Source organism: Tripterygium wilfordii, chromosome 9 (assembly GCF_013401445.1).
Source record: "Tripterygium wilfordii isolate XIE 37 chromosome 9, ASM1340144v1, whole genome shotgun sequence".
Taxonomy (NCBI): Eukaryota; Viridiplantae; Streptophyta; class Magnoliopsida; order Celastrales; family Celastraceae; genus Tripterygium; species Tripterygium wilfordii.
The window spans coordinates 4,208,168-4,228,845 of record NC_052240.1 but is presented as its reverse complement, the minus strand read 5'-3'; the positions used below and the strand labels follow the sequence as shown (position 1 = coordinate 4,228,845).

Here is a 20,678-nt window from a genome sequence, read left to right as displayed (position 1 = left end):
ATTGTGTTCACTAAGCAAGTTGTTTGGTTGATTCCAACTAAATGAATATAGGGCATTTAGCCTTCCAAAAAAAAAGTTTTAATATTCTGAATGGTACCATTGTAATAATTGGACCAAAGGCTACCATATCTGACCGAAATGGTCACCGGGCCTAGGAGGAGGAGGAGTCGAGTTTGATCCACATGTACCCATTTTGACTCAAAAGTTGAACATCCATGGTTCATAATGACATTTTAATATCAATTGTTGGTCAGATCTAATGACTTAGATTAGAGGGTCAAGATTATCATAAAACAACAATCTGCTCAATCTAAAACCATGTTTATTCAAAAATCTTCACAATATCCACTTTCAATAAACTTTTTCATTCAAAAAAAAAGTGATATCACAGCCTCTGGAGACTTCAACTTCCAATAGAGTTTTAAAGCTTCTCTGGCCTAGACATGATTTTTTGTGAAGCTGCACTTGCTTAGTAAAGCAAAAGTGCAATATGTTACTGGACTGGACTGGACTGGACTGTGTGGAAAAATGCCGATTAACAGTACACTTCTTTGCTTTAGATTCCTACAGACCCCAGCATGGCTGGCAAAAGCCTTGCTGGTGTCGGGTGGTTGAACACTTCAAAATGATACTTGTGATTTCTTTGATTGAGTTTGGCTTTGTTTCATACGGGGTCTTTTTTTTATTTGTCCTGTTGATCCTACATTATTTCCTTTATGCAACGATTATTTTTTTTACTGAGGTCAATCGATTTATCTCAAAATCAGTGTTCACCATGTGGTCATTTTGTTGGTATTATTTAAAATGGAGTGGAGTTTGGTCATCTTTCTGGTTTCCATTGGCTTTTTGCTCAAGCAATGGTGCGCTTCGTTTAGTACATTTTTTAGGTCTAACTCACGCAGGTGACAGCTTTTGGTCGTCTTTCTGGTTGCCCAGCAGCCCTTCCTAGTGAGAGCTCAATGAGATTGGTGGGAGACATGGACTTGTTCATGTAGGACATGGTTGAGAATCAGCCCGTTGGCATGAAAAGCCATGGACTATACGAAACTCACTCCCTGTGGCACAGTTCTCTTTACTGCTGCAGGTGAGCTCGAGTCATTAAGAGTGTGGGACGGATATATGATGAAGCTAATGGCTAATGCTGCTGGGTTCATACCTTTCTATGGTCTCCTAATGAGAGTCAGGGCCCTGCTTGAAAGATACTCTTTGATGACTGGGTTGATCTATAATCAATGTCTTAAGAATACTTTCATGTGATTTGCCACAGTAATTTTTTAGTCTGGCTTTTTTTCAACCAATATTACCTGTTTAATCACTTGAGATTGTTTTTGATGCCTTTTCTTTTATTTCTGGGCCTGATCATATTAAACCCTAGAAATGACCATGCAAAGACTCAAGAAAGACTCAAGAAAATAATTGTATTAAGTCAAGAACAATGACCAAACAGTTTATGTAAGCAAAATCCAGCTTCTCTGCAATGTGTAGCCAAAAACCTAAATAAAGGAAAGAAAGAAAACTAAACTGAATCATGTTTACTTAAGAAGCTTCACAATATTAAATCAAGTAGCCAACTTATATAATATAAGATTGAAAAAAGAAAATACTTATGGTACTAGTTTGAAATCACTAGGCACTTCGACCATGTTACATGACGGTCCAGTAAACCACGACAAACAAGGCTCAAACCCCAGCTCTCAACCATGGAAATCCAGGTTTTACATTTCCTCATGAATTTGGAAGACATGAACAGCGATTAAGAATTTGTCAAGCTACGATCTCACTTTTGCAAGTCGTGCCCTTATTTCTTCTAATTCTTCCTCATCATCCACACCCTCTGCTATAGCTTCTTCCTGTCAATGTGATACCGATATTAGTTCATATGCTCCTTGTAAAACTAAAACCATGTAAAAGAAATTCGTGAAGGGCAGGGAAGTTGGGCATACTTCATGTGAAGTGCTTGCTCTCTGGGCAGGTACTTTCACCTTCTCCTTCCTGACAGCTTCTGGAAGCTCAGCGGCTGTCTCACCAGCTATTTCTGTTAGGACTTTATCAACTTCTTCCTCAATTTCCTCTTCGATATCTTCTGAATCTAAAGCTGTGTCAACAGCATCATTTACAAATTCTTCAATAACCCCAGCCTGCAATCACATTTATGTTGGATCGAAATATAGGGAAACCAAGACATTATATCTAAAAAGTACTTGGACTACTTTGCTTACGACGATATTCTGAACCTGTGGCATGCAAAGGCCATCAAAGCCACAACAGCAAATCTCTCGTAAAATGAAACCTTTGATGTGTTTGAATATGCTTTGAAGCTATCACCCTTTTAATTCGTAACAAAAAAGTAACCAACACTATTTTCCCAGACTATAGCCACTCTAGTTAATTTTTCAAACACATTTACATGCCTCAGTCTACAATTGAATTTTAAAGAGGATAATCCATGAGGTTGCGAAGGTCAGACCTTCAAGGATCAAAGCTTTTGTTCAATATATCAAAGTATTCTGTCACAAAGTGAATTTTATCTATTTTCATCCACCAAAGAAAAGAGTAATGCCCATTATGTAACCCGTATTTGATTCACAGAGAACATATCAAAGTTTTCATCATGCGCTTGAAAGGCTACATGCAATCCAGAAACAGCATCCAAACAAAAACACCAATAACTAAATAGAAATGCTAGAGAAGCACAAGATACAAAATAATTTTTAGAAAAACTAGCTGCTTTTTGAAGTAAGGAATTCCAAATTAATTACAGACCCAAAAGGTTAAAATTTATAATTACCTTGATCATTTCTTTGCTGAATTCCTGCATTGTGGCAGCCATTTGTGGAGCTTTCATGACATTATTGACAAGTTTCATGACTTCAGCACTCTTAGACAAATGACCCACTGTCCTAGCAATTGCTGCAAGCCCATAAAAACAAATAAATACTCAGAAACATTTGAAAAGTCAAGAAAAGGAGCTGGAGTCATGCCCATTGAGTTACACCAGGGAAGGGACAAGAAGGAGCAGAAAAAGGGGGTGGGTGCATTGTGTTGGAGTTACACCAGGAACTAAGCACGTGAGAAAGCTATCACAAGAGGAATACCCAAAAATCTGAACAAGATTTCCGATTGGCAGGAGACAAACTTCGTAAGTAAAATAATAGTAACTGCAAAAAGAGTAGACGAGCGAAAGCACAGAGACTTTGTTCTAACTTATTTTTAGGACCTTCCCTTACTACAGTACCATAAGAATGATCCAAAAGGACCTTGTAATTATGAAGTTGGGAGGCAGTAAGTAGAAACACAGGTGATGTGCAAGCATATAGAAGTTATGGTTGATAAATCAAAATCCCTCTCCTATGCATTGTCTTGGATATGATACATTTAGAAACATTTTACATGCCTTGGAATCTCAAGTTATAAGCAAAGAATTTTTCATACATGAAAGACGTAGATTTCCAGGATTGAAGATAAAGTACACATGTACAATAATTAAATAAATATACAGAACCTTTGCTATTATGATTGATTTGAGGGAAAAAAATGATTGGCAGTCTGGTTTGCAGGTACAATCTTGACACTTAAAATGATAGTGACTTTTATTTCTGGATGCAAAAGAGTATGTATTGAAGGCAACAAGCGGATGCAACCCTTATATGTTCATAAACAAAAATGGGTTCTAATGTTCTATTAGATCAAGAAGAGTATTTTCACATATGTTGCTAGAACCACTAAATCAAGAACCAAAAAAGAATGTTCTATTCTTTAAAATACCAAAATGAGTTTCTAGTTTCTACAGCTTTGAAAGCCTTTCATTCTCATCCTTCCATATATAAATGATAGTAGCTATAAAACACTTAAGGAAAAGAAATGGCCTTCAAAATAGAATATTAGATCAAGCACGGGCTGAGCCACATGTCATTTTCCATGAAGACCAATACCCTTTCAAGGAAAATGCGATAGAGATAGGACAGATGAATGCCTAATAAGCAAAGTCATAGACACCAGAGAATATGATAATCTTCCTCAAACTAACTCAGATACAGAATAGAGGAATAGAGGAAGAAAAAAGAAAATTGCGATGTATAAATGTATTTGAATGATTATGATTGCAACGCTGTTGTTAACTGCCATGATACTAATGCAATTGGCTAAAACTGCACTGCATCATGCCATTATCCAATACGTTACATGTGTAATTTCAATTCATCTCATAAGTTTTTTTTGGCTAGAATAACATCACATCATGAACCAAAGAACGATGCCGTGTGACCTTCAACTCAAATCAGGTAAATGCTGAACAAAGTCTGAGTTTAATTATAGGTATTTATCTATTTGTTGCTAAGTCAATTCTAATCAAGCGGCTGCTATTCATATCAGTTTCTCAAACCATTTTGACTTCCACAACTCACTTTCTAGGTAGAAATTAAAGTCCCTCTGCCTAATGCAAAGCTTTGTTGATTAAAAACCATCGCACATCTATCAGAGAAAGAGCATTGTTATAATGAGGGGGAAAATACCACCTTTCTCTACTAACCTAGAGTATATTACTCTCCTTCAACAAGAATATTGGCATTCATCTCTCAACAAAAAAAAATTACTTTAAGGTGGAAAACTGAAAGGATAATCTTAAAGAAATCAGGCCCTCACAAACATTATATTTCACAGCTTTATGCATCATATTTCTAATTCTAAATCGATCAATGCCACTTATGCAGTGTAGTATCACGAGGAGGAAATATATGTGAATGGAAGAGTACTAAAAATATGTATTCAGGAACAGTAAGCAACATACCAACACTTTCCCCAAGATGCATTGATATTGAATTTAACTGGGCTTTATTTTCATGAAGACGGTTTACAGCTTTTCTCGACATAACAATTTCCTTCGCAAGAGCCTGAATAATAAAGGAATTAATATAAAACAAGCAGCTGATGATAAAAAAAAAAACATAAATAAATACTGACAACATATTCAGCTTCCCAAAACATTGTACATTGCTAGTGCCAAGTGGTGGAGAGTCAAAATGTTAAATCATGAGGCAATCTTTATGGTTGACTCTAGCACATGTCCACAAAAGACTATAAGACCAAATAAATCCTTCTATTTCTCATGATTTCTTCTTTCATAAAATTAGGCGCAGACCAGAGGCAGGAGCGTCAAACCAAACCCCAAAATGGTGAAGGGTCGGCAAGGAGAGTGTACCTTTTGTAATCGAACCAGTACCTAAACACGTTGCTGATATAGATCGAGGGCGTGAACACCAAGGAGGAGGTTGTGTGGTACTGTAGGAAGTGCATGGCCTACATATACAAGGCCAAGGTGAAAAAGAATGGCACCAATTATCACTGTATTTGGGGCAGTGGCGTCGTTCTTGCTAAGTTCAAGTCTAATCTTCCACCCAAATCTGTGGGAACTAGGCTTAGGGTTTTCATGTATCCGAGCAACATATAAGGTTGTATGGTTTTTGGCGCTGTCTCAAGACTTGGGATTTAGTGTGGATCTTTCGAGTTTGCTATTGCTGTCTATTTACGGCTAAGTTTTAAGATTTTTGAACTTTTAGAAGCTAAAGAACAAGCCAAAGAGGCTCATATTTCCTGGCTAAGTTTGAGCATCAAGCCATTTAGTAGAATAACTCTCATCTACATTATTCGATGAGCTGGTAGATAAATCATAAACTTTCAAAGCACCACCACAAGGATGATTTCAAGAATGTTCTAACAACTCTTACAAAATCAATTGAGCAACTATAATTGATCTTTCATACAGCATTAACAGCTTCCCATAACTTTCTCACCAGTTATTACCAGCCAATACATGACTGGAATCATGTACAAAGGTAAACATTCTGAAAAAAAAAAAGAAAAAAAAAAAGTCTGGTGACATAAACGCATTCTGCAAAGCAAAGAAGCAAAAAAATTCAGCAGTACCTTTGCTGATCCCACATCATTTCTCTTGGCAGCTTCTCTGATTGCTTTATGCACATTCTTCTCCTCTCTCTGAACATCTAAACCAAGTAACAACAAGCCGTTTCCTTTTAGCCCAAATTAACCATAAACACACGAAACATCACATACCCATTAATCCAAAGTTCAAATTATGCATAAGCACATAGTGGAGCTCGACACAAACGATCCGCAGCAGAATCAAAAGAAAAAAAAAGAAGCAAAATATGAAACTTGCCTCTGATTTGGCGCTCGATGTTGCGGCACTCTTGGCGTAGCCGTCTCTGCCAATCTCTCAATTGCTGTTGCGGGTTCGGTTTCGGCTTTAACATGCTTTTGAATTTGTCCATTTATCTCCCTGAAAATAAAATTTTCTGTAATGCACTTAGGAAGAGGAGAATATGAGAGTGGTGGATTCTGAAGGAATTATAGGGAAGAAAAGAAAAGGGAGAAACAGGCGTATAATATAAGCGAATTATATATTGTCCTGTTTGGTTTCCGGGATTATAGCTTTTCCCTTCGGTGGGAAAATATTCTTCTGCCAACGAGTGGTCCCCGACCGAAACGTCGACATCTAAGTCCTGTTAAGGCACTTGTAATGGTAGCACTTATAAAGGTAAATTATTATTGGATCAACAAAGATGTTATCTCGATGTGATTATATTGGAAAATATATTTTGTTGATATGATTGTATTGAGAGACGTATTTTGTTGGGATAACATAGAGACATGAAATGTTATTGGCCTCAATGTTGGACGGGAATAGATAATGCATAGAAATTTGTGTTTTATTAATGTGGTTGTATTGGGAGATGTGTTTTGTTGATATTACTGTATTGAGAGACGTGATTAACTTGACTTTTTGTATAATAGAGATAGAACCGCCCCAACAATTTTGTTGGCCCAGCAAATAAAACGCCATTGCAATTGCCCTTATTGTTATCTCAGGGCGATGCGAAACTACAATGACTCTCAAACCTATCAATTAATTAGTTATTGTCAAAGATATATTAATGAGTATCAATCGAAAAATCAATCAAACTGACAAAAAATTGACAGAAATCAACCACTAATACCCCTAATGTGTTGACATGCAACGTAAACTTGATAATTGGCTCGTGGGCTAGGCCTAGTCAATCATCCAAAGTCCTAAGAAACGTGATAGAAGGTTCACATATCACAGGACCGTAAAAGCTTTTTCACATATGGGCGTAAATAATAATATTTATAGATTTTTAATCTCAGTCGTTTGATCTGACTAACCCCTCCAAACTTCACCACAATAATCAAAGCCGAACACTTCAAAATGAAAATGGAATGCACTCTCCTCCTTTGCCATCATCTTCAATTTCTCCATTTGTATCTCACACTTTGAATTGAACACTGGGATGGAACCCATCTCGAAGTGAATATGGAACCACTTCAAATTTCATCATAGTCGCAACCCATTCGTCGAACATGCCCAAGAAAGTGCAACCCAGAAAATTACAGGGAGGATAACTTCATAAGATCAAAAATGTTGCCTGAGAAAGAAAAACACCATGATTTAAGGCAGTCAAACCAGCAGGCACTGTCTAAATTAGTTTAGATGTTGTTGAAAATCCTATTATTTCTGTGATATCATATACTACAGCTGCTTTCTCTTAATGTGCACTCTTATGTGAAAACACAGAGGTAAAAATTTAGAAACAGATCTGATGAGCTCAACAAACAATTCAGTACTTGACAACCATAAATACAATGCTGGATCTCTCATGACCTCATCATTGGAAGTAAAAGATTGCTGCAAGTGCCTCTGCTCTGTTATCCAGAAACACTCTGTTCGAAACAACTTTCCGAGTTCATATACCTGAACTGAAAAAAAAAAAAAACAAGTAATGAGAAAGACCACAATATTGAGCAAGATGGGACAGGAAAAGAAAAATCCTCAGAATAGTATTAAATTCACTGGATGCTATAGCAAACCAAATTACTCAAAGTTCCCACCAACACCTATTACCTATGTAGCATGGACACGGACACGTGATTTTTCAAAAAAGTAGGATACGGACACGCTGGGGACAAGTTGAATAATTTTTTATATTATATATATATATATATATATATATATTTCATTTCAATCAATATTGTTCAAAACAGGGGTTTAATATAAATAGATGCTAGAATAGACACATAAATTCTGCACACAAATTGAAAATAGGCAGAATTGTGCACGTTTTCTCTGGTTTAATCCAAACAGATGCTACTATGCTACAATACAAACATAAACTCTCCATTCAAATCGAAAATAGGTGCAGGTGTTCACTACTTCACTGTAAATCAGATCGAAGACCTAACAAGTGCATGTGTATCAAATCAAAAACCTAACAGCTGCAGGTGTTCACTGCAAATCAAATCGAAGACCCTAACCTTTGATGGTCTTCAATATCTGCGGTGTAGAACAAGAGCCTTTGTCGTCGATTTCAGTCTCTCTTTGGTCGTTGATCTCTGTCGACAGTCATGGTTTAGTTTTCTTAGATGATCTCTGTCGGCAGTCGTCGAAGACGATAAAATAGGGTAAAAGATGATAAAGGGTAGGCTGTTGTCTTATGTTATTAAACTAATAAAAGTATTAATAAATTCCAATATCCTATAATAAATTAAAAAATAAAAAATCCTTTAGTAAATTAAAAAAAAATGACAAAAACGCATCCCCAACGTGTCAAAGACATGTCCAATATTCAAAATATTCAAATAAAAAAAAAAAATCGGATACTCAATTTCATGTGTCCAGAAGTATTTAGAGCGTGTTGGCACGTGTCCGTGTCCGACACGTGTCGGACACCGACACTCTGACCAAAACAGAGTGTCCGTGCTACATAGCCTATTACTCATATGTTAATGGTACTTTTTCCTCACTAGTGAAACAATTGAAAGAAAATATATCAGAAAAAAATGGTGCAGTGCATCAGTAATCGTTACAATTATTCCTTTAGAACAAATCTCTTTTTAAATCTTCCAAACCTCTCATTTCTGGAAGGTGCCCACCCTACTAAACGATTAAAATAAAGTCTGTCTTCACCTCTCTTTCCTTACTTTCTCTCTTTTCACACTTTTTTGAATTCTCCAATTGATTTCATACGAACTCTTCCAATATCTCCAAGTGTCTTTTTCAGTTTAAAACCCACCATCAATTTGTCAAGAACAACAATCAATTTCAGATGGGGAGTTATCATAAGACCAAATGGCAAGTCCACTGTACAGAAAGTATATCAGTGCAATGGCGAAAGAAGAAGCAAACTCCCAACCATAGAGAATATGGAGGATACAGTCCAGAAAACAGCGGACCAAGGAGACGCAACCCTAAGAGAAGATGTCTGAGAAAGCTAGTAAACAAGAAGGCTACAGTCCAGAAAACATTCAAAGATAAGGATTACCTAATATCATACGTCCCCCCCCCCCCCTCTCCCCCCCCTCCCCCTCCCCCTTCAATATCTCCCATTTCACTCAAGTTCTATTACATCAAGCTGATAGAAACAACTGTCTATCGGTTCTCACACAACACACAATATTTCATTACTTATTCCTGATTCCTCAACATTAACCTTGTGCCTTGTCGTTGTTAAACATCCCCCTGGAGAGACCAACCTTTAGAAGATGAAGCAACATCTTCCCTACATCTTTTTCTACTCACTTCTGTAGTAAATTGAAGAAGCATTCAGGAGCTAAAAATCCCCCAAAATTCTTTGCATTAATGTTCTTAGCGTCAACAAAAGACCACTTTTTATATTGCTGGTAAGTAAAACATTTGCCCTCATCCATTAAATACTAAATCATTAAGATTACATATCACACAAAAGGAAAAACTCTAATCTTGAAACTAAGTTCTCAAAGCATTAAGCAGTACCCAAGGGAATTCAAGCACTTATGACAGATAACCAAAAGTGGAAGAAAGTGAGGTGCTGCAAAAAGCATATCTACATCAGTCTTAAAATCAAGCAAACACAATCAGACAAAACCAAGTTGGCAACATCATCTGAAATTGTTATTACCTGCAAAGAGTATTTATCAGTCCTCCTCATCGCTCTCATCGCTAAAATAACTGGCCTTCTTCATTCTCTTCCTATCCTCAGCCCCATCTTCCCCTCCTCTCAACAACCTCTCCTCCGCCCCATTATCCACAACAGACGCCCAATTATCATCCTCAAATCCCTCTCCCCCGTCGGATCCCTCCTCTTCCCCTTCCCTCCTCACCTGGACTCCACCCCTCCTCTTCGGCGGCACCGGCCGCTCCCTGGGCCCCAGCTGATTCTTAGGGCACTCATAGGACAAATGTCCATGCTCTCCACACTCGTAACACCTCGATTTATCCTTGTAGACTCTCTTCTTAATGAACTCGGGAGCGCGGCCATTGTCTTCAGCTATGGAGGCCGTGATGGTGCGACCGTTGAGGATCTTGTTTTGCATTTGGGAGACGGCGGAGACGGCGTCGGTACGGGAAACGTACTGGACGAAGGCGACACCACGGGATTGGCGGGATAGGCGGTCCTTGAGGACGGTGACGCGAGCGATCTTGCCGAAAGTAGAGAAGAGAGTGTGGAGGTCGGAGTTGGTGAGGGAATAGTCGAGGTTTGAGACGTAGAGAGTTGATTTCGACGGGGCTAAGCCTCCGGAACCGCCTCTCTTCGACGAAGAGGAGGTGGACGATTGTTGTGGAGCTGAAGTGGAGGCGTAACGGTAGTAGAAGGTCTCGTCTTCATCGCTGTCGCTGTTGCTCTGTTTCTTGCTACGCCTTCGAACCATTTTTTCCCCCTTCACTGGGCTTCCCCCTTCGCTCTTAAGTTAGAGCTTTTGTTTTTTTAATTTTTTATCAAGATAATATTATAAAATTTTTAAATATTGATTTTAATTTATGTATATTTTTTTTTGTAATTTATAAATTTAAATTGAAATTGAAATAAAATAAAAAAAAAATTTATCAAAAAATAAAAAATCATGAAATAGCACATTACAATAATTTATATATTTTTATTCTAATTTTAAATTAAATTTAAATATACCTTTTCAAAACTTATTAAGTAACATCAGCTATAAATTTTGCCAAACAATTTATAAGTTAACTTATTTTTATTATTTTTAACAGTATATAAATTAACTTATTTGAAATTAATTGAAAGACTTTAATTTTTTCTTTTGGAAAAAATGGTTTTTTGAAAAATAAATGACCTCATTTATATATATGTATGTATATATATATTTTTTCTAGTAAACAAATTAACCCAAAAGATTTGCGTAAAAGCGTAAAGTACATGTCAATCCTGTCTCTTATATGCCGTTAATCCTAGTTGATTCACATGTCAACGAGGATTTGGAAGCACAAGATGAGCAGATAAAGATGGCTGGACAGACCGAGCGAGAAATAGAGAGGGTTCTTCTTCGACGAACTGTGTGAAAAGGAAGCTCTTTTTTCTGCTCACCGTAACCACCTCTCTGTTTGATCTTCAGCTCCATCATCAGATGATTAAAAACCCCAAGGTTCTTGTGCGAATCCATCCTGTGAGTCACTTGTCCTCATCTCCACCATATTAAATTTTTCCTATTCCTTTTGTCTATCTGACGCGCGACATTGAAATGAATTTGGGAGGTCGGTTTGTTGCTTTTGTGATTCTTTCATCTGGGTACCAATGATTTGATTCAAATTCCTGATATTTGATGCATATTTGTTTACAGTTGAGTTTAACAGAAACTGCTGGCGACCAAAACTTTGTTTTTTGGGAGAGGATAATTGCTGTGTCAATAAGGTATATTTCTGGTTGGGAGGAATTTGTGTGTTGAAAGGAGAGTCACTATGGACATGAAATGGCTGTCACAAAATTCTGATGGTAATATCATTTTTGATTAAGAGAGATTTAAGAAACCGCAATCCAGTCCATTTGTTTATTGTATTTAGATGTCCATCTTAGGGAAATAATGTTCTTGATTAAGAAATGGGTTAATAATTTGCTTCTACATTGTTTTGGTTTTCAATTGAGGCATAATTAGACTTGTAAACTAACGTTTACAAATGAAGTTTCTTTTGGCTCGTATTATGATCAGTATCTTATTGTCATTGCGCTTTTTGAATGAAGTTCAAAGAGGTGGTAAACATTTAGAATAACATTTGACGTGATGTTCCATTTCAATGATGGAGTAACTTGGATGATGTGTATTTGTGGTTGTAGAAATCGTTGGTTGTGATCTACTGGCCTCATAATATGCAGTTGATTTCCTATTATTTTCTATCTCTGTGTGATGTATTCTTGAAAGTACTAAGTACGTATTGACTTCTTAACACATGACAAGAGTGGTAGGTCAACGTCGTGATTGAGCTCAAGGTGTTTGATATTGTGATATGCAAATTATGTAGACACTGATGAGACATCTCAGGGGAGTTAAAATTATTGCTGAGGATTGGTGTGTGCTGACAATTAGTGCCTTTTTCTCTTCAGTCTACATTTTCTTTTGTTTCTAATGTGATATAGCGTTGGACCTTAAATTGAGCTGCATTTTGTTGTTCCGAGTTTATAGCTTTTAATAAGCATTAGCAGTAGCCAGGCATAGTTGGATGGTAAATTGAAGCAGAAAACTATATTGCTTATCCGAAAACTTTTACATTCCCAGATTTTGACTGATCTATTATTCTATTAACATTAATGTTGAGTGTTTTTATGATCCCTCATAATCCTTGTTTATAAGGGTTCTACATCTTTAAATCTTTTCCCTTTGTTTCCCTTTTTCTAGTGTTACATTTGAACCATCTAATACGTATGTCAGCTTGTTGCTGTCTATCCAGAGGAGTAGTTTAATAAACCATCCGCAAGTTCTGAATGGTGCTGTATACGGAAGTGGTGTTTAATAATATTACGTAGCTTAGGTGCAGTGGTTGGTGAGACTTGCTTATGCCTCACAAATTGTAACATCTGTTAATCATTGAGTCACATGGCAGTTGACTAGTCACATTACTTGTAATATAGTTGTATATTATAGGAGTAAATTGTGCTAGAGGTTGATAGCACTGTAGGACTGTCTGAGAGTAGCAAATTATCAAATCATTCTAGGGTTCCAATGTGCCGTTACACAATTTTCTAAAGAGGAGATGATGCATGAGGGAACTAGACAGATTTCCAAAGCTGATATGTTTTTGTTAGTTTTTCAAGAATATTGTAACTATACAGTCAAGGGTATTTTTGTGGTCTTTTAATACTTCAAAGTTTCTTGTAGTATTTAGGGGTTTATGTTATCCTTATTGAGTTAGAAATTCTTTTCATATTAGAATTAGCAGCTTTGTTTCTTTTCCTATTAGAAGAAGAAGTGTCTTACTTGCCCTTATAGAATTGGGATTTGGTTCTCTGTGTAGAGGTAATAAACTTTCAGATTTTGATTCAGTTCTCTTGCGAGAGTGTTTTGTTTTTTCTTTTGGTGGTGAGACTCCATCGGATTTTCTTCTGCTAGGAGGGCTTAGTGAGTCACTACGGTTATTGTTCTTTTCTTTTCGTAAGTTCCTAAACACCCAAACCCCTAAAAACGCTGTTCACGCTACTGTTTATATGCCTTGACAGAAAATATTTTGGTTATTTTGTCCATCAATTGCTTTGAATCCCAGCTTTAATCTATTGTAGTCCTATCAGGGGAAGGCACCAAGGCCAACAGAGAAATTATACATGATTGTTCAGAGCGTATTGGGGCAGTTATTGGGGATTTCATAGCCTCCTTGCACCTGTCACTTAGGTCGTGTATGCAAAAGCCATAAACTATGAAAGATGTATCAAGGTTACATTATAGCACCACTTCCGGAAATCTCTCTCTTGCTTTATGTTCTCTCTCTTATAAATGTGTATTGCACGATGAGATTAATATTGAAGGATGGATATATATTAGGTTGTGCTGGAAAGCCTTCTCCTTCTATCTTTGCGTGCGCCGTGCATATCTATCTTGCTGTTACTTAATGTTGGAGACACCTATATTAAGGATCATGTCTCCATTGATTTTTTTGTTCCCATTCGATACTTTTTTGGTCCACTACTCCACTGCAAGCCAACTTACATAACCAATGACATTTTAGAACCCGTGGGCTGAGAACTCATGGGCCTTGGGGGGAGCTTTTCCCCCCGGGGGGGTGGGGGGGTGGGGTTAATAAGAGACTGAGGGAGCTTAGTGTGTGTAATTGTGTATGCAGGAGGGATTGCCATTGAAATTTATAATCTTTATGTAGGTTTTTTCTCATCTTGGATTTTGGTTGCTTCCTAATTAGATAGTAGCGCATGACCAAAAGGGTCGTGTACAAGTTCTGTCACTGTGTTAGTTGTTTGAATGGTCAAAGTCTTATTAAAGCACCAAGGTGGTGCTGAGATTATGTTTCACTTCACGATGCATTAAATTCACTACTAGAGGGGGACTAATTCAATATCTCTAAGATGAATATTCAAAAAAAAAAAATCCTCATTCGTATTGTGCGACTCTAATGAGTTTTTTTTTTACCTGTATATGTGTCACTGTAATTTCTCTTAGGCATAAAGCACGGGGATGCATAAAATTGTATTGAGAGTATATTATTTGGTTTCATTTTTGTTCTCTCTCTTTCTCATTTGTTTATCTAATCTTTTCCACCCCCAGGGATGAGTTGTCAATCTCTTCTACAAGATGCATGGATTCTCCACTGTTGATGGCTTTGTGGAGTTAAATGAATGCTTGGCAGAGATGATTAAATACATCGCAAATGAACCCTCAGTGGGGCTGTACTATGTACAGCAGCACACACAAAACGCTGTACCTAATGTCATTAATCTCAAGAATCATGTGGTGGAAAAATCTCGAGAAACAACATTGCATACTGAAGACTTGGAAGATTCCATAGCCATGGTGGGCTCAATGAAGGAGTGTGGTTTCCCCATTGCTGACGAGATGATTAGAGACATTGGGAAATCTTTAGCAATCATGTCAAAGAAGCAACCTAGAAGAGGACTAATCCATAATCCGTCTTCTGGTTTTCATGTGGGAAGAAGCAGTTCCTGGGGTCCCTCAATGTGGGGCCGTACTGCAGTTTCTTCCCGGCAGAATGACCAAACAAAAGACAGTTATTTTTCAACGGTGTTCAAGTCAGCAAAACAAAAGGCCAACCATTTCAAGTGGCCTCAACTTGATCCCAAAGAACTTGTCCAAACCAAAGGCGATAAGCTACTACAAAAGCATAGTAAATCAGTATCAGTCACAACTGCCAGCAGTGGTTTATCTGAGCCAGATGTGGAAGCTGATGAGCTGCCTGTGTCAAGTCAGGCTCCAAACGAGCTAGATGAAGAGGGCGAGGAAGAAGAAGATGAGAAAGAAGGGATTGAGAAAATAAGCTTGCCACTTGATACTATTCTGCCATCTCTGCCGGAAAATTATGATGAGTTCAAGGCTAACAAAGAAGCAGAACTAGAGGAGTGGTTAGAAGGGACTGGTGGCAGCTTAAATGGTGGCCTGAGATCAGGTGAGGATGAGGGGCATCCTTGAAGAAGCTCTTGCCTTGTATACTCTCTTGTTTATTATACAACTATATTTTGATACTGATCATAAACATATGTGTTCATGGCTCTCCGGTAATTTCTTCATTGGGTTTAGGGTAGTCAGTAAATTTATCCGCTCAACGGTTTGGTGGTTTATTGCACGCTAAACTTCTCCAAATTGAAGCAAAGCAAGCTGATATTTTCTTTGTTGTTTGAATTTCATAGTTCATTATGTCGGGTTTGGGAATTATGCATCATGCTCGTAGATGGTAAAATGCCATTGGAGTTTACATTGAACTTGGCCTATTACAATGTACTCTTTTTTATCTTTAAGGAGTTCTTTCAATTTTAATTCTTGTTATTGGGGAATCACATGAGATTGAACACAAAGGCCATTTGGCTACACAGCCTAGGGAGCACTGGTAGCCTATTTTGTGCATTAATCTGGAACTACTACACTTACTGCGTCAACAAGATTCATGAGCTATTTAGGTCTTGCAGCAACGATTGTCTGAAGTCTGAGTTCATTGCGTAGAAGTAATAAAACATTGAAGCTGGTACATGGGTAGACTACCTTCGTGCCACTATGACAACAATCATGGATTTTACAGAAAAAACATTCAAGTTTCAACAATTTCCTGATCAGAATCAGCCAAATGAATAGGAAGCAAAATTACATAATATCGTCCAGGCAAATGAGAGACCATCATAAGCCCAAGGTTACAGGCTTACAGCGTGTCAAATGGAAATTTTGCTGGACAGAAACCTCTGAAAAACACTAGGCAATAACTCCAAGCTTTGAGTTCCCTTCCTCCAATGCTTTTGCTACAGTAGATTCATTCCCATTAAAATGAAGGCAGTGTTTCTCAAGATGGTCGTGTTGCTGCAATGGGCATTAAACATTGGAAAGTTTCTTCAAAGCATCTGTTAAGAAAAGCGGTTCTCTCCTTTGATGGTGTTCTAGAGTTGAGATTCTCTCGTAAATTGTTTTCCAAGTCACAAAAGCAACTCTTGTTGGACATTAATTGCCAAACTTGCCTCCAAGGGAAATCTTCTAACCCCGCACCTTGCAAAAGGAGGCCATAGCAGGTCTTGATTTGGAATGCCCTGCCTTTCCAAATCATGCGGTCTTCACGATTGGGATGATGTTTGAGATCCGATTCCTAGTCCATAACCTCTCCATTGAAATGTCATTCCAAGTAATCTCACAATTGGAACTAAGCATGTTATCACTTACCTGGGGCATCTTCATCTCTTGCCAACTTTTCCAGGTCGGAAAAGCACATCAATCAGTAAAATGGGGAACACCAAATTCTCAAAGATTCACTCTAGGGACAACAACAGTTTTCAACATCTCACCTCTGAAAAGGAAGAGGGTCTCTGGTCATTGCTTCATCCCATCATATTGATTTTGCCCTAAAACTTTACAAAACAATATTAGATGTCTAATACAGATTATGGAAGCAACAATAGCAAATAAATATTGATATGGATGATGATTGTGTGCATTCCAAGAACGCACATTGTTTGGAATCATTTTCTGTGTTTTCCTAGGCATAATACTCATTATAAAGAACTTAAAATTTCCGTTACATTCCTATGCAACAGTAATGCAATTTAATTGAAGTCTACACAATACATAAGGACAAAAAAAGGATTGAACATACGTGCTGGATTGAAAGATTTTGAAAGCTACTCATTTCCATCAAACATCCAGAAAAATAAAAAATACCAAACTTACAGAAGTAAAAGGAAAGGTGGCGTATATACCTGAACCAGATATGCCCTGAGGTGCCTGATTTGTGGTCCTGATTTCCTCGGAAGCAATACCATTTACAATCTCAGAATTAAGAGGGGCTACTATTTTATTGCTGTTTACAATGTTCAAATTGGGTTCAACAGCCAAAGCATTTCCAATTATCATGTTTGAAGAGGGAGGAGGTACCAACTTATTAGTGTTGCTTACTACTTTTGCCCTCCTGGATATTCAGCAAAAAATATAGAAAGGATCATTTTCTATGAATCAGAGTTTGAGGTGATACAAGAAAAAAGTAACATTAAAGGCATCCAATACATACCTGACCAACTTTTGCTTCAAATTTCCTGTTTTCAATTTAGAGGCACCTTTTCAAAAGCCATGTAAAAAAGTTATTTCAAGTTGCATAACAAACTAGATTTTATAACTGGAACACAAAAAGGAAAAATATAACTCACACCACCCACCTGATTTCAGAGCCATTGAAGTTGAAGCAGGTTTACGGCGGCCTCTCTCAGCTCTTATGGAAGCAATTAGAGAATCAGCAGTAGGCCCCAAACCTTTTCTTCCCACCAGCTTCACTCCTAGATTTTCACAAAGGTAATTCAACCTCATCTCATCACCCCCTCTCACCTCTCTAAGCTCAAGGGCTTGCTGTTTTGATAACAAAGTGTAAACATGAAGCTGTTGTTGCTGATTGAAATGTGACTGGAGCTGTTGAAAAAGCACTTTATTCGAATGCTGCTGATTTGGTTTTGACCCTTCCAGGTTCTTCTTTCGAGGCTCATTAAATGTCACCCTTAATATTGCCGTCGATTTTGGATCCAAATTCTTGTGACCAAAGATAACAGAAAAACTCCCAAATTCTAAATCAGGCTCCCTGAATAAATCTGCAAGAAGGGAAGCACAAGAATGCGCATTCTTAGACGGGTTCCTATTAACCTTCATCCTCATTGTTCGAGTTCTAGCATAGCGAGCCATATTTGCTGCTTCCCGAAGCCCACTAAGAAATGCTCCATGCATAGTTGCAGGGTATCGCCTATTAGTGGCCTCCCCTGCAAAGAAAAGTCTTCCATCTCCCACATTTTCTGCCATTATATCATAATCATCCCCGGACGAGCCAACAGCAACATTAGAGTAAGAGCCAAGGCAAAATGGATCACTACCCCATCTAGTACAGACGGTCTGGATTGGCTCTGGGACATTGATTCCCCGTGGTTCATAGATACCTGCAAACATATATGCAAAAAAGCCTCATAAATAAAATGACATGTAATCAGAGAAATCAAGGCGAATAAAAAGAATCAAATAATTTACCCTATTAACATTCAAATCTCATTATTACGTGAAATAAACCATAATCACGGTGGACGAACCTCCAGCATAAATTGCAGCTATACACATCTAAAATACATAAGAAAGTATCAGCCCCCTTTAGCTGTTGACATATTTATTTTTCTTCCAAGCAAGAAGCTAGAAAATCTCTTCAAAACAGAAGAAAACCATCTCATAATTATTTCACTAGCTTCACTGCCAGGCGCCAGCCATGTAGAAAAAGCAAGTAAGATGAATTTGTAACTTACAAGACCTGACTAAATGTTTCAATGCAAAAGTATTTGATCAATTACCCTTGAGAATTTGAAGAACTTTGGTCAACGCATCCGTGGGGGGCATGCTCTCAAACTTGTGTGCAGCTTCTCCTGCTACTAAAGCAATCACGAGAGGTCCACCAGCAACCGGCGAATAGCTATAGAACAAAAAGAACTCCCCTCGAGTACTTGCATCATCAGTCAAATGCCCAAAGGTATCAAGATCTGTCTCCCAAAACACATAAGGAAAAAGCATAGCAACTTTGTTCAACAAACCATATCCCAACCTTTTCATCCCATCAAGCTTTCTCTGAGGCAACTCAGGAATAAACTTAACAGACCCGCTCTTCAAAACCCCAAGTGGAATGGTGCACAAAGCCATATCACCCTCAAAAACCTGATTCCCTGCAATAACCTGCACTCCGTCACTGCCATACCTGATAGTATGCACAGTTTTCTCATACAGGATTGGCACATTCTCTGCCAGAGCCTGAACCAGCCTCCCATTCCCTCCAGGAAGGAAACAGTGATCCCCTCCCATATCGTATGGATCATCTTGATCCCAAAAGGCAAGTGAAAGTTTTGACATTAACCCAGCATTAGCATACTCCAAATTTGCACAATGCCAATTGAACAAGTTCATGTCCTCTGTATTCACAGCGTCACCATAAACCTGCCTAAATGTCTCTAATGCTGCCCCAAGTGATACATCAACAGAAACCTCTCCCATCAACTGCCTAAGCCTACTTGCCTTGTCCAACAAACGATTGAATGCAATCTCCACCTTCCTGTCCATATCTAAATCAACTGGCTTCCCATCCATTTGGTAAAGCGGACACTTATCTCTCACTTTATGAAGGGAATGCCCCAGCTGCCGTGCCAAAATCCCAAGTGGGTTACCCAATGTACCTGTCAATACACTACCACCTAAATCCGCAGCAGCACTTACCTTGTTCCCACCGCCACCCTCCATTCTCTTTGTGTAAACCCGGCCACCTGCACGCTTCCTACCCTCCAAAACTGTCACCTTGAAGCCAAGTCTCATTAACTGGCGTGCTGCAGCCAAACCAGAAAGCCCAGCACCTATGATCACAATGCTTGGCTTGCTAGGCTCGGCCGGAATTTTCTCCTTAATTGCTGGGGCAACCCCAAAATTAATATATCCATGGGAAACCAAATAATTATAAGCTGAATTCAAGAGAGAGGTACAGTGCTTTGGTATGCTGTTGATGAACATCTCCTTACTAACCCAACTGGAGATGTTCTCGCGCCATTTGGCGATAATGTGATTGCGTATGATAGTGTAGTTGACCTGCTCGATGCCACCTACAACAGAAACAACACCTGCCTCAATTTCCTCGTCAGTGAGGGAGTCAGCAGGGAACCCCGCAGAGAGTGCAATTAAGGCCTCGCCGGTGGAATCCTTGTTGATCACTATGATCTCATCACTAAAATCCGGCACAGAGGAATTAGGGTTTAACAAAGAGGAAGAAGGAGGAGGGGCAAAATTGTTGTTGCTGGTACTGGCGGCAGTGATGGTGGTCGTGTCGAAGGTGAGATAATGCGGAGGAAGGATGTGAAACGAAGTCCTGGCACTACCGCGTTGGGGACGGCTTCTCCTTGGTTTCTTGGGAACGATGAAGGGGAAGAATTGGGCAGGATTAGGGTTAGGGTTAGATGTTAGTGATGGAACTGAAGTTGATTCCGGGATGGGGTTTGGTTCCGGAGTGTTAGTGATGATCTCGATAGAAGATAGAGAGAACAACTGGTCAGGAACTTCGCTTGAAGAATCCATGGCCTCCTCAAACCCGTGCGGAAGGTTGGGAGATGGCGAGAGAGGAAGGAGAACTAGCCCAACCTCGGAACGCAAACACCGGATGTCGTTTTGGGATT

General features: G+C 38.5%; 4 protein-coding genes across 19 annotated transcripts; 1 reads left to right on the top strand and 3 right to left on the bottom strand.

The window, feature by feature from the left end:
* Positions 1-1,511: 1,511 nt before the first annotated feature.
* Positions 1,512-6,497, bottom strand: LOC120005228 (vacuolar protein sorting-associated protein 24 homolog 1). 2 transcript variants are annotated; one of them, XM_038854740.1, is made up of 6 exons: positions 6,176-6,497; positions 5,923-5,999; positions 4,787-4,889; positions 2,789-2,910; positions 1,944-2,138; positions 1,512-1,850 (listed from the first exon to the last, which is right to left on the bottom strand). In XM_038854740.1, the coding sequence occupies exons 1-6, from the start codon at positions 6,285-6,287 to the stop codon at positions 1,770-1,772; spliced, it is 690 nt and encodes a 229-aa protein (XP_038710668.1). In that variant the 5' UTR covers positions 6,288-6,497; the 3' UTR covers positions 1,512-1,769. The 2 variants fall into 2 exon arrangements, with proteins under 2 accessions (XP_038710668.1, XP_038710670.1); XM_038854742.1 differs by having other exon boundaries at positions 5,923-5,991; positions 6,176-6,194.
* Positions 6,498-7,461: 964 nt separating this feature from the next.
* LOC120005174 (U11/U12 small nuclear ribonucleoprotein 31 kDa protein) lies at positions 7,462-10,744 on the bottom strand. 2 transcript variants are annotated; one of them, XM_038854666.1, is made up of 2 exons: positions 9,969-10,744; positions 7,462-7,791 (listed from the first exon to the last, which is right to left on the bottom strand). In XM_038854666.1, exon 1 carries the CDS (start codon positions 10,717-10,719, stop codon positions 9,985-9,987), a length of 735 nt encoding a protein of 244 aa, XP_038710594.1. In that variant the 5' UTR covers positions 10,720-10,744; the 3' UTR covers positions 7,462-7,791; positions 9,969-9,984. The 2 variants fall into 2 exon arrangements, with proteins under 2 accessions (XP_038710594.1, XP_038710595.1); XM_038854667.1 differs by having other exon boundaries at positions 7,462-7,786.
* A 509-nt stretch (positions 10,745-11,253) lies between these two features.
* On the top strand, positions 11,254-15,657 carry LOC120006627. 9 transcript variants are annotated; one of them, XM_038856731.1, is made up of 4 exons: positions 11,254-11,472; positions 11,647-11,717; positions 13,584-13,725; positions 14,569-15,657. In XM_038856731.1, exon 4 carries the CDS (start codon positions 14,596-14,598, stop codon positions 15,445-15,447), a length of 852 nt encoding a protein of 283 aa, XP_038712659.1. In that variant the 5' UTR covers positions 11,254-11,472; positions 11,647-11,717; positions 13,584-13,725; positions 14,569-14,595; the 3' UTR covers positions 15,448-15,657. The 9 variants fall into 9 exon arrangements, with proteins under 9 accessions (XP_038712659.1, XP_038712660.1, XP_038712662.1 ...); XM_038856732.1 differs by having other exon boundaries at positions 13,575-13,725; XM_038856734.1 differs by having other exon boundaries at positions 11,254-11,560.
* Positions 15,658-16,002: 345 nt separating this feature from the next.
* Positions 16,003-20,668, bottom strand: LOC120005576 (protein FLOWERING LOCUS D-like). Of its 6 annotated transcripts, XR_005469835.1 has the most exons (7): positions 18,825-20,668; positions 17,664-18,425; positions 17,519-17,564; positions 17,211-17,419; positions 16,800-16,862; positions 16,678-16,702; positions 16,003-16,603 (listed from the first exon to the last, which is right to left on the bottom strand). XR_005469835.1 is itself a non-coding variant. In XM_038855286.1 (6 exons), exons 1-5 carry the CDS (start codon positions 20,578-20,580, stop codon positions 16,825-16,827), a joined length of 2,811 nt encoding a protein of 936 aa, XP_038711214.1. In that variant the 5' UTR covers positions 20,581-20,668; the 3' UTR covers positions 16,003-16,702; positions 16,800-16,824. The 6 variants fall into 6 exon arrangements, 3 of the variants coding, with proteins under 3 accessions (XP_038711214.1, XP_038711215.1, XP_038711213.1); XR_005469836.1 differs by having other exon boundaries at positions 16,003-16,702; positions 17,182-17,419; XR_005469834.1 differs by having other exon boundaries at positions 16,678-16,862.
* Positions 20,669-20,678: the final 10 nt, after the last annotated feature.